This window comes from Triturus cristatus, chromosome 1_2, assembly GCF_964204655.1.
Source record: "Triturus cristatus chromosome 1_2, aTriCri1.1, whole genome shotgun sequence".
Classification (NCBI taxonomy): Eukaryota; Metazoa; Chordata; class Amphibia; order Caudata; family Salamandridae; genus Triturus; species Triturus cristatus.
In genome coordinates this window covers 881,162,116-881,175,736 of record NC_140580.1, presented here as the reverse complement: position 1 = coordinate 881,175,736, position 13,621 = coordinate 881,162,116, and the positions used below count along the sequence as shown (strand labels likewise).

Below are 13,621 nucleotides of genomic sequence, written 5' to 3'. Positions count from 1 at the left end.
CTGAATTAGTTGGTAGCTGGTGTCCTAGGGAGAAGGGGGACTCTTGAAAATCTACTTCACAAAGGGACTTAAAGGCAAGTCCAAGGGGTCTCACTTGAGGGAGCAGGTTGCAAGGGCCTCAGGACCACGGTAGCACAGCTGAATTGTTGTTACCAAGGCTGGGAGGGCCGGCCGGGTGCAGAGCAGATAGGTCAACCGGGCGGCGCGTGTCAAGATGTCCTGCGGTCAGGAGCAGGCGACTTGGAGAGGTTATTCCGGGACAGCGGGCCATTCACAAAGTGGGTCTCAAGGGTCTCGACGTCCCTCGTGGGTGCTTCCTTCCTGGGCAGTTGGAGTCCAAGGGAGTTCTTTGGCGATTTGTAGAAGGCTGGAGGAGCTCCGGTGTTCTTGAAGGCCTCACAGTTGCAGGACAAGATAGCACACCATCATTCTCAAGTCCTTAATGAAGCAGGCAGGGTTTGGTGCCAATTTCCTGCAGCAGGACTTGAGTCCTCAAGTCAGAAGCTCTTCTTTGTCCTTTTCTTCTCTGTGTACGTCGAATCTGAGTTCAGGGTCCCGGGATGCCACATAAATACTAACAATAATAAGGTGTTAAAGGAGGTGACAGGTAGTAGTCAATGCGCTACCTACCTTTAGGCTGTCTACACACTCTAAGTGACCACTCCCAGTGGAAAGGAGCATTTACCCTTACCCAAACTGGCTAATACCCTCACAAACCAAGATGGAGGGAAATGAAAAATGGGCTCCCTATCACCTGCCACATCATAGGGGTGATGCTGGCTGAATGGGTACCTACCTCCTAATTTACCTAATTTTACTGCCTGTTCTCCCACTAAATGCCGGAAAGGGGGGTTGGCTTCCTTTACTAGCAGGAACTGCCTGGGTTGCATTTCAAAGGTGGCATCGCCTTTGAAGCTTCCCGCCTTGGAAGGCCATCCTGTCCTGTGGGAGGTGTGAAGCACCTTCGTCCAGAGCAGCTTTTGTTCCTGGCCTCTGAGAGTGCTGGCCCTCACCCCATAAGGTCAGAAACATGTCTGGTGGTGGCATGCTGGATACGACTAGTCAGAGACTACACCAGTGTTTGGTAGGTTTTCAGAGGACCTTCTAAAGGGTCTTGTGTGCATTTATGAATACATCCAACACTGGCATTAGTGAGGATTCATTTAGGGAAGATGTTTGGTACCATACATCTTAGGGTACAGTGAAGCCATCATGGAGCTAGGAAACTCGTAATGGTGAGCATCCAACCCCATGTACTCTTGTTCTGCTCGATTTTCCCGGCCTTCTTGTGAGGAAAAGTAATTGAATGTGACTTCAGTCTCTTACCATTCAAGTCTAAGGGTTAGAGTAGTGAATGGAGCCTATTTACTAGGCACTTCAACATGATTCTGTGCTCTTCCCCATAGATCAGGGCTTGCACACATAGCCTAGGGGATAGATTTGTTAGTATTAGGGTAACCTGTCCTGTAGTGAGGGTATTTCACGGAGCTGTGCTGAATTCAGGCCTGGTAGGCCTCAAACGGGAGAGACTCCATCTTTCTTTCTGCTCCGGCAGCTTGGGATGCTTCCTGGTCAAATGTAATGTTTTAGTTATGAGGTGTTATTCGCTTGGAGAGAACCGGTTCAGGCCGGCCCTTATCGAAGGATTGTATTTTTCTTCATGCCGAAGACACTACATCAGGCCGGCCGGCTGGGAACGTGTCCTTGGTACGGGGAGGTACAAGAATTTGGTGGGCGGCAGGTTACGGGCCGGAATTTTCCATGAGGAAACGCACCTCTATATTAGTAAAAGTCTGAGGCAGTTACATGTTCAGTCCGTAGGCGGCATCTAGCCGTTAGCAGTAAAGCTACTACTTATTCCAGGGAAGACAGACGCCATCTTGAAGGCGGAGAAGAACCGAGAGACAGATGCTTTCCTAGCAGAATAGCCAGAGAGGAGAGAGTAGCCGATAAGGAAGAGGTCCCAGTGACTCGGAGAAGGGTGATTCCAGGCGAGCCGAGACACAGACGAGAAGGGAACCTAGATGACCACTGAGTGCAGGCTACATACTACTAAGGTGATGTCGACCCTTTCTTATTAGAGTGTACAACTTAATCTTTCACTTTTCTTTGCAGGTTATGTGTTATATCGTAATGTTATGTGATTGTGTATGTAATGAGTAATAAAGTATCCAGTTTGTAGTGAACCAACATGTGCTGCGTGTTCTTGTATGAGAGGGTAGCCTATTCTTCTAGTCAGCTGCGGCTACATGAACAGATGTTAACCCTGATCAGGTAAGTGGTAACTGAATAGGGGAAAGAGGAGCCCCTCGAACCTGAGAACAGGCTATGCTCGAACTGGCAATCCTTGTGTGATCTGATGAATAGTGAGACTGATTCCCTTTTTGTATGTTATGGTGATCATAAGATGAACTGTCGTATGAGACTGCCATCTGGGTAGAGAGGTCTGGATTCGTATGGAATCGCGAGGCCGCCACTTGTGAGCTGAGACTGCCGTCTGGGTAGAGAGGTCTGGGTTCGTATGGGACCGCGAGGCCGCCACTTGTGATACTGTCGTATGGGCAGAGAGGTCTGGATCCGTATGGGATCGCGAGGCCGCCGATTGTGCTGAGACTGCCGTCTGGGTAGAGAGGTCTGGGTTCGTATGGGACCGCGAGGCCGCCACTTGTGATACTGTCGTATGGGCAGAGAGGTCTGGATCCGTATGGGATCGCGAGGCCGCCGATTGTGCTGAGACTGCCGTCTGGGTAGAGAGGTCTGGGTTCGTATGGGACCGCGAGGCCGCCACTTGTGATACTGTCGTATGGGCAGAGAGGTCTGGATCCGTATGGGATCGCGAGGCCGCCGATTGTAAGAGGTCTTGGTATGTATAGTAGGAATCCCCTGTCCTTAGGTGATAGATATATGTGGTTGCAGGATTGTAAATAGGTTCTAGGGAGGGGGTAACGTTCTGGCTGGGTTAGTGAGGCTCTGATGAGCGGGTTCTATCTGATCCGAAAACCCAAGCAGAACATTTGGCGTCACGAACCGTTTACGAAACCTGTGTGCGTTTTGGTTGTATCGTGTTTGCTTTCGGCGCGTGCGTGGTTTCGTTTCTATATTACTTGTATATAATTGTGTGTAGTTTTCTTTTCTCTTTCTTCTTTTTCTTTTTCTCTTTTTCTTTCTTTTCCAAGATGTTTTCTAAAAAATCGAAATCTACTTTTAAGTTGCCCGTTGATATTCCCGGCTGGGATTCAACGCCTTATGAAGCCTTAGCCCGTGAGTGGGCTGATTCTACTGGTTTGAGTGAGAATTGGAATTCTTTTTTGGAGCTGGCGGAGCCGGCTAATGTGATTACTTGTTTACAGAAGGCGCCGGTATCTAAGGGTGATGAGCTTCCCGTTTTGGGGCGCAGAGGTTGGATTGTTCTGTCTGCGTACAGAATTCTGCATGAGAGGTTGTTGAAGTTACAGAACTTGCATAAGGATTTGGAAGCGAACTTTGTTGAGATTCAGAATGCTCATACTTTGTTGCGGTGTCAGAATAAGTTGCTTGCTGACAAACTTGAGACGTACCAAACTATTGCCGAAAGGGCGGCTGTGCGAATTGCTCGTTATAAATACAAGAATCGGCGTGGTCGGGTTTCGACGCGAAAGGTGCGTCTGGTCGTGGCGAAAGCCGGACTGGATTGGAATCCTGATGAATGGGATGGTAATATCTGGAACTCGAGTGATTCTCCTTCCTCGGGTGAGGAGTCTGCCAAGCGCGAGTCCTCTCGCTCCGGCCGTAATTGTAAGTCTGCTTCTTACGCCTCTGATGGTGTACCCCGTGATTGCGCTCGTCCTTCGAGCGGAGTCGATGCTTCTTACACTGATTGTTCCTCTACGTGTCCTGGTCGAGCTCCTTGTGATGCTCGTCCCGCGGTCTCGGTGCATCCGGTTTTTCGGCGGAAGGTGCAGCAGGCTCCCGGTGCTCCGAATGGTATTGCTTTAGACTCTTTGGAGGATTTTACTCAACAAGAAATTAGTGATATTTTGCAGCGATTTCGGCAACAAGCTGGTGAGACCTTACTCACATGGATGGTGCGCCTTTATGAACTGGGCGCTGCTGGCATTATGTTGGATGCTGGCGATTGTTTGAAGTTTTGTTCCTTGAGTTCGGATTCTACTGTACAGGATCATTTTCGTAACTTTAATGCTGGTGGTCAAATTTCTTTGCTTCAATTGGCGACTGAGGGTTGTAATCACAAATATCCTACTGAGTCTGACTGGCCTGTGAATGACAAACCGTGGTATACTTTGCGCGATGCTGCACAACGTCTCAAAGAGGAGGTGATGAAAACGCCAATTTTTCTAAATACTGCTGACAGGTTGCTTGATGGTTTCTTGACATCTTCTGTGCGGAATCGTATTATTCGTTCTTCCCCTGTTGCTTATAAGCAGGTCATGATGACTTTATTGATTAATCAGACTGGTAACATGTTATCTGTGGTGCTGGAATCGGTACGCCAACTCGGTGAGTTGGGTGAGTGGTTTAAACCTGAACGGCAGTCCCGGCCTGACACTCGTACTCCTGGTGACAATAAACTTACTAGACGTGATATGTTTTTTGGTCTTATGGCCGATGGTGTGCGGAAGGAGGACATTGATGGTGAGACTACTTCTCGTTTGTGGGAAATGTTTCGCAAACGTGGCTTGGATCGAAAGGAGGGTGCCCGGCGTGTTCGGACGACTGAGTGTGATCGTGGTTTTTCTGACGGTAGCGGTGATGACGACCGCCGTGGGCGCTCTGATCGTCGTGATGATCGACGTTATGTACGTGATTTGTCCCCCCGTCGTGAGAGAGACAGGGAGAGAGAGGGGGAAAGAGAGAGGGGGAGAAATGATTATGTTAACAGCAGACGTAGAGATGATAGGGATCAATCCCCTGAGTTGAGAAGGAGAGAGGATCGACACATATTGGCCGATCGAAACCCGCAGTGCAATGCAGAGAACAGGAATCCATTTCGTAATGGAGAGGGATATGAACAGGAGGTATCGATACATGGGAAACGTGAGAGTCTTTATCCTGATTTATCCTGGTACACAGAACGCAGTAAAGATGACTAGGAAATAGGTCAAGCTCCAGTACACAGATGGGCTCACAGAGATAATAGACCCTATGTAGATATTGATATTTATTGGAAACATCGTAATATCCAAAGGGCCCGAGCATTGGTAGATACAGGAGCGGAGGCCACTCTTATTCATGGAAAATCAAAGAAGTTTAAAGGTCAGCCTTTTACAATTACCGGATTAGGTGGAAAGGAAACTCCCGCAGTTCAAACTTTACTTGAAATGAGAATAGGTAGAATTCCTAGAAAAGAATACTCTGTATTAGTGGTGCCACTCTTAGAATTCATAATTGGAATTGATATTTTGAAAGGAATGACTTTGCACTTAGATGATGGATGTTACCAATTTGGAACTAAACATTATATATCGACCAGGCCTGTACGGGTTGGTCGTTTAAGAATGCCCCCCATAAAAGTTCCCCAGGCGACAAAAGTGGTTCGTCAGAAGCAGTATCGTATTCCAGGTGGTCATGAAGAGATTAGTACCACTATTCAGGAGTTGGTGGATGCAGGAGTTATAACCCCAGTTACTTCTGCTTGGAATAATCCTGTTTGGCCTGTACGTAAGAGTGATAATTCTTGGCGCATGACTGATGTTTATCGAGAATTGAATAGACACACACCCCCTTTGACTGTTGCAGTACCGGATGTTATTACCCTAATTGAAAGAATCCAAAAACATCCAGGTACATGGTATGCGTCCATTGATATTGCTAATGCTTTCTTTTCGATTCCGATTGCCCCAGAGTGTCAGGAACAATTCAGTTTTACGTGGAACGGGCGTCAGATGACGTTTAGAAGTCTTCCCCAGGGCTATGTGCATAGTCCTACGATATGTCACCGGCTGGTGGCAGAGCATCTGGCTGAGGTACCGGTTCATCCGCAAATTCAGATATGTCACTATATTGATGATATTTTGATCCAAGGCGAATCACAAGAGGAAGTTCAGACTCAATTGGATAGAGTCATTGAGTGCTTGCGTGAGAAAGGTTGGGAAATCAACCCGGATAAATTACAAGGTCCGTCCCAGGCTGTGAAATTTTTGGGTATTAATTGGCATGAAGGGCACCGAGAAGTGATCCCTCAGGTTAAACAGAAAATTCTTGATTTTGCAGTTCCGAGAAATAGGAAAGAAGCCCAAAGCTTCATTGGTTTGTTTGGTTTTTGGCGCCAGCATATTCCTCATTTGAGTCAAATATTGGCCCCTTTGTACCAGGTCACTCGTAAAAAGAATGCATTTGAATGGGGTAAACCACAGCAAGATGCGTTTAGTCTGGCAAAAGAAGCAATTCAGCATGCTCTGGATTTATGGCCTGTATGTGATGGTGAGGTGGATTTGAATGTGTCTGTACAAGGCCTTTATGCGAATTGGAGTTTGTGGCAGAAACAAGGCAAGAGTAGAGTACCGTTAGGTTTCTGGACTAAAAAGTTACCTGATGCTGGTGAGCGTTATACACCTTTTGAGAAACAGTTACTTGCATGTTATTGGGCTCTGGTGGATACCGAGCAATTGACTTTGGGACATGATATAGTTTTGCGACCTGAAATTCCTATCATGCAGTGGGTTATGAGTTCGCCGAAAACTCACCGAATTGGACCGCTCAAGAGGCGAGTGTGATTAAATGGAAATGGTATATACAAGACAGGGCACGTGTGGGACAAAAAGGAGTTGCATCTTTGCATGAGCAGGTGGCACGGGCGCCATCAACTGAGACTGAGAGTGAATGTTCCGTACCTTTAGTACAGGAGTCTCCTGTTAAGTGGGGTAGACCTTTTGATGATTTGTCCGCAGAGGACAGAAACCATGTCTGGTTTACGGATGGTTCAGCAAGGTTCATAGGGACGAAACGGCATTGGAAGGCAGTGTCCTATAATCCGATCACACAAAAATTGCTGAGTACAACTGGTGAGGGTAAGAGCAGTCAATTTGCTGAACTCTATGCTGTTTATCAAGTTCTGAAACAAGAGTTACCTGGCACATGTCATATTTTCACCGATTCTTGGTCTACTGCCAATGGACTGGCAGTTTGGTTACCGACTTGGCATTCCCATAGTTGGAAAATCCATTCAAAAGAACTGTGGGGAAAAGAATTATGGCAGGAGATTTGGGAAATGCTCCCACAGAGTACTGTTACAATCTTCCATGTGGATGCTCATACCCCGATAGACTCTCTTGACAAATTCTTTCATAACATTGCAGATGAGAAATCTAAAATTGCTGAGGCAGTGGTGGCCACGCAAGATTCTGATATTGCGGGATTGGCGAAATGGGCCCACCAGAAAGCAGGACACTTTGGAGAGAAAGCCACTAGCAGGTGGGCTGCTGATCGAGGAATTTATATTCCCCTAGATTTAATCAAAAATGTTATTCTACATTGTCCCATTTGTCAGCATATCAGGCAGCGCAAAGTGCCCCAAATTGTTAAAGGTCATTTACATCGCGGGAAATTGCCCGCTCAAATTTGGCAGATCGATTACATTGGTCCACTTCCTATGAGTAGGAATTGTCAATATGTTTTCACCATTGTTGATACATACAGTGGCCTGTTGGTGGCCCTTCCCTGTAAGCAAGCTACCCAATTGAATACTATTAAAACATTGGATTTGATTATGATGTATTATGGTGTGCCATTCCAAATTCAATCTGATAATGCATCCCATTTTCGTGGAAGATTGGTACAGGAATTCTGTGTGGAAAACAATATTGAATGGGTGTTTCATATACCATATTATCCACAGGCCTCGGGTCTTGTGGAGAGGTTGAATGGCCTGCTGAAAGACCAATTGCGCAAATTAACAGATGACAAGTATAAGAATTGGCGAGACTTTTTGCCTCAAGCATTATTGATTTTAAATAACCGTCCTTTTCTAAATGCTGAATCCCCACTTATGCGTTTGTTTCCTCCGAATGTTGATGCTAAGCCCAATGAAATCAGAGAGACTGTGATGTACTGGGAGATTACTCCCGGAGCTTTGGCTCCATGTAGAGCGACCCCAGGGTCGGCAGGTTTAGACTTGCATGCCATGGATGACACCGTTATAAAAAGTAAGGATCGGGTCATCATTGAAACTGGTGTTGGTGTTCATATACCAACTGGAAATTTCGGATTAATCGCCCCTAGATCGGGGCTGGCTGTAAAAGGCATTGAGGTGCTTGGAGGAATCATTGATAGTGATTATCAGGGAGAGATTAAGGTGCTCCTGCTGAATAGCAGTGAGGTTGACTTACTGATACATCAAACTGACCGAGTGGCTCAATTGTTAATAATGCCTGTTTTCAGTGGTGAGATCACAAAAGGCACTGCCCCAACGTTGCTAACTGTACGAGGCCAGAAAGGTTTTGGCTCCACAGATAATCCTGGGGCCAGAGTTTGGGTGCAGTCGCCTAAGAATCCCCCTGAACAAGCAGAAGTCATTGCAACCGGTCAAGACAACACCATTTTAGTTATGAGACCAGGGAAAGATAGCTGGGAAGCAGTCCCGGCTGACAAATGTTACTTACGAGAATGAATAATGCCTGTATTTGATTCTCTTTCAGATCATTCTTTGGACTGTTGCTGCAGGATGTGTCGGCGTTGGACTCCTTTTGGGCTGGTACGACGAGAGAGGAGGGATCCCATCAACCCGGGCTGAGTTGAGAACCCGAGTGTCGCGTTCCTTCGCTGCGTGGGATTCGTCGTCGAACTTTTGGATTACATTAGCCAAGAAAGTAACTAAAGCCCCTCATTTCTGCTTGACACCGATGAGATCGGTGACAGATATTCTAGCAACTTGTTTAGTCGCTGTCCCTGCTTCATTGGAGACTTTGACTCATATTTTTAATATATCAAATGCTCGCCCCAATGTTCTTCTGGGCGATTTCGCTGCCCATGAGTATTGCCCCTTGTGTACTGTACTGTCAGACCCGATACCCCCCATCCAGTCCCAAATAGTTACCTATAATATCACACAGGGTGATTTATGTTTTTTCCTTACTTGTGATCCTAGTGCGATTTCTGAATGTATGCGTTTAAAATTGAAAGGTGCCACTTCATTCACCGCTCATGAACGAACTTTGTGCCTTCAAAGGACACCGAAAACATGTACTTCTGTTCAGAATAACATGACTTGCAAGAGTATGGTAGTTACCCCCAGTCACTATCGCACGATGTTACTACCTGCCGGATGGCTTTTCTCATGTGGTAATACTTCCTGGCCATATATCCCCGCAAATATTTCTGGAGGCCCTTGTGCCATTACTAGACTGAGTTTACTAATGTTTTCTCCACATCCGAATGCCAACTCTCGTGTGATTCGAGATACAGTGAGGTTACAGGAGGATTGTGACTCATCTTTGCATTTATATTCCAAGTCTGAATACCTTAGCCTGGCTATTTCAATTGTTGGTGTTCCTGCTTTGGCAGTTTATAATGCCAAATCTATTGGGAAAATGGCCTGCTGGATGGTAAAATCCATCAATCATACTTCTACAGTCCTGTCTGACATGCTATTAGACGCCCAGGGTGAACGTAAGGCTATCTTGCAAAATCGAGCGGCCATTGATTATCTTTTGCTTAAACATGGACATGATTGTTCTGATTTTGAGGGTCTTTGTTGTTTTAACTTGTCGGATCATACGAAATCCATTCAAGCTCACATTGATAAACTACATGACTTGACAGAAGAAGTTAGAAAACACATTGATCAGGGCTGGTTTGACTGGCTCTTTAATTGGTTACCGGATTTACATATGTTACGTCAGATATTAGGAGGTATTCTAATTACTATCGGCATTTTGATTTCTATCTGTTGTTTTATTCAGTGTATTCCTTCACTACTTCAATTCTGCACACCTGGTACTAGACATAGATCAGTTAGTCTTGTTTCATATTATTCTTCCACAGATATTAGTTCTGTTTAATGAATGTATAATAGACTGAAGTCAAGGGTGAAATGTTCTGCTCGATTTTCCCGGCCTTCTTGTGAGGAAAAGTAATTGAATGTGACTTCAGTCTCTTACCATTCAAGTCTAAGGGTTAGAGTAGTGAATGGAGCCTATTTACTAGGCACTTCGACATGATTCTGTGCTCTTCCCCATAGATCAGGGCTTGCACACATAGCCTAGGGGATAGATTTGTTAGTATTAGGGATAACCTGTCCTGTAGTGAGGGTATTTCACGGAGCTGTGCTGAATTCAGGCCTGGTAGGCCTCAAACGGGAGAGACTCCATCTTTCTTTCTGCTCCGGCAGCTTGGGATGCTTCTAGGTCAAATGTAATGTTTTAGTTATGAGGTGTTATTCGCTTGGAGAGAACCGGTTCAGGCCGGCCCTTATCGAAGGATTGTATTTTTCTTCATGCCGAAGACACTACATCAGGCCGGCCGGCTGGGAACGTGTCCTTGGTACGGGGAGGTACAAGAATTTGGTGGGCGGCAGGTTACGGGCCGGAATTTTCCATGAGGAAACGCACCTCTATATTAGTAAAAGTCTGAGGCAGTTACATGTTCAGTCCGTAGGCGGCATCTAGCCGTTAGCAGTAAAGCTACTACTTATTCCAGGGAAGACAGACGCCATCTTGAAGGCGGAGAAGAACCGAGAGACAGATGCTTTCCTAGCAGAATAGCCAGAGAGGAGAGAGTAGCCGATAAGGAAGAGGTCCCAGTGACTCGGAGAAGGGTGATTCCAGGCGAGCCGAGACACAGACGAGAAGGGAACCTAGATGACCACTGAGTGCAGGCTACATACTACTAAGGTGATGTCGACCCTTTCTTATTAGAGTGTACAACTTAATCTTTCACTTTTCTTTGCAGGTTATGTGTTATATCGTAATGTTATGTGATTGTGTATGTAATGAGTAATAAAGTATCCAGTTTGTAGTGAACCAACATGTGCTGCGTGTTCTTGTATGAGAGGGTAGCCTATTCTTCTAGTCAGCTGCGGCTACATGAACAGATGTTAACCCTGATCGGGTAAGTGGTAACTGAATAAGGGAAAGAGGAGCCCCTCGAACCTGAGAACAGGCTATGCTCGAACTGGCAATCCTTGTGTGATCTGATGAATAGTGAGACTGATTCCCTTTTTGTATGTTATGGTGATCATAGGATGAACTGTCGTATGAGACTGCCGTCTGGGTAGAGAGGTCTGGATTCGTATGGAATCGCGAGGCCGCCACTTGTGAGCTGAGACTGCCGTCTGGGTAGAGAGGTCTGGGTTCGTATGGGACCGCGAGGCCGCCACTTGTGATACTGTTGTATGGGCAGAGAGGTCTGGATCCGTATGGGATCGCGAGGCCGCCGATTGTGCTGAGACTGCCGTCTGGGTAGAGAGGTCTGGGTTCGTATGGGACCGCGAGGCCGCCACTTGTGATACTGTCGTATGGGCAGAGAGGTCTGGATCCGTATGGGATCGCGAGGCCGCCGATTGTGCTGAGACTGCCGTCTGGGTAGAGAGGTCTGGGTTCGTATGGGACCGCGAGGCCGCCACTTGTGATACTGTCGTATGGGCAGAGAGGTCTGGATCCGTATGGGATCGCGAGGCCGCCGATTGTAAGAGGTCTTGGTATGTATAGTAGGAATCCCCTGTCCTTAGGTGATAGATATATGTGGTTGCAGGATTGTAAATAGGTTCTAGGGAGGGGGTAACGTTCTGGCTGGGTTAGTGAGGCTCTGATGAGCGGGTTCTATCTGATCCGAAAACCCAAGCAGAACAACTCTCTATGGCTTCCCTGTGCACTTCCAATATCCAAGAATGGACTTGATATTTTAGGGTCATATATGCTCATGCAGATATGTCCACACATGGGTTATAGTGCACCCTGCATTAGGGCTGTAAGGCCTGCAGTTGAGGTGATTTACCTATACCTCATGTAGTGTACGACTCTTTGGTTTGCTCTGCACCAAGATACGCAGCCTGCAATGGCAGTTTGCATGGTCATGGTGAGGGATCTCCGGGTGGCACAATTTGTGCAACAGCCCCAGACGACCCTCTACAGTATCAATGCCCTAGGTACTTTAGGTACCATTTACTAAGGACTTACAGGGGTTAATGAAGTTGTGCCAATCGTGGTACAATTTTAGGAAAGAGATCTGGCACTGGGAACCCGGTTGGCAGGGACCCAATGCATTTTCAATTTGAAATCACATCATACATCAGGCGAAAAATTGGGAGCAAACCAAGTCAAAAGAGACACTTTCCAACACATAACCACTCACACTCCCATTCAGCAACTCTCACATCCGTTCCCAGAACCACACAGCCACTCACACACCCGCTCATACACCCACAAAACTACTCACACACCTATATCATAGATCAGTGATGTCACCAGAGATGTCATTTGAGATGTCATTAGTGATGTCACTGACCACGTCAAGAATGATGTAATACGTGAGGTCATGAGCAGTGCATTCTGGGAGCATACGTTATAGTTAGCCCAGGTAACTATAACTGCTGAACGTCTATGTTTTTTTGTGTGTGTGAAATCCTAACTATAATCCCTGTAACCCTGTAACCTTTGTCCTATACACGTATATATATATATATATATCATATTTGGTAAATCCTCAATGCTTAAGAACTTGGAGGTGCATAGGATGAGGAAGCAAATCATAAATTACTTACAATCAATTTAATTACTATGATTGCAATTCTTTTTCCACATACTTATTTATATCCTCCCACCTTCTGGGGGGTCATTTTCAGACTGGGGGTTGGCTTACTGAGTTAAATCAGGAGAAGGAGAGGTTGGTACAGTACAATCCATTTATAAATGTGGCAGGAAGAGTAGCTTCCTTTGATAGTTTGTATTTTATTTTTAGGGGAGCAGCAGGGCGTCTTTTGCTTAATTACGGCCTGGGGCTGTGGTTAAATACGATTATATGAAATTAAATTACTTGTAAGTAATTGAAGCCAATCAAACACAGGCTGAGTGCACTAACTGATCGAAAATGAAGTGAAGGTAAATCATGGCACCACGAAGTTGGTGCACTCTAACCCAAGGTCACATCATACATACTCAAGGATAGAAAGTGTCTGGTTTGAAGTGGGCAAAGATACAAATAAGATTTTTTTCTTTTGAAACAGGATTAGTAAAGGAAACACTGTCACAGTTGCGAGCATGTCATTCCAGCACAAGACAAACAGGGAAAGCAAACCTGAGTTTCTGAATGGTTAGCTCTTTCTCTCTGTATATGGCATCCAACTGGGTGAGATTCCGCCTTAGATTCAAGGTCCGAACTCTGTCAGCATGTGTGAACTTCTTCCTCTCGGTCCTAGAGCTTGTAGTACTAAAAAATATAATGAAGATTCAGCTGTTATACACAATTGACATATGAGCCATTTTAGATTCAGCAGGTTTATTGTTAGAATTTGTCAGGACACACTTGTTAAAGCCTAAAGTGTGCATAAAAAACAGAGAGGGTTGTATAAAAATGTGCGTTAACAGGGAACCAGGCAAACATTTACACATGTTCAGACTGTCAACCCTCCATGTTATCTGCCTCATTTTGAGGAGGGGTGAATAATGTGGTTCTGATACTGGGGTCATAG

General features: G+C 45.9%; 1 protein-coding gene across 2 annotated transcripts in view; it reads right to left on the bottom strand.

The window, feature by feature from the left end:
• Positions 1 to 13,621, bottom strand: part of CFAP74 (cilia and flagella associated protein 74) — a 927,349-nt gene that overhangs the window by 826,855 nt on the left and 86,873 nt on the right. For both annotated transcript variants that reach the window (XM_085609345.1, XM_085609347.1), the window contains exon 5: positions 13,228 to 13,359. In XM_085609345.1, coding sequence (XP_085465471.1) covers positions 13,228 to 13,359 — 132 coding nt within the window. The remainder of the gene's footprint in view (positions 1 to 13,227; positions 13,360 to 13,621) is intronic.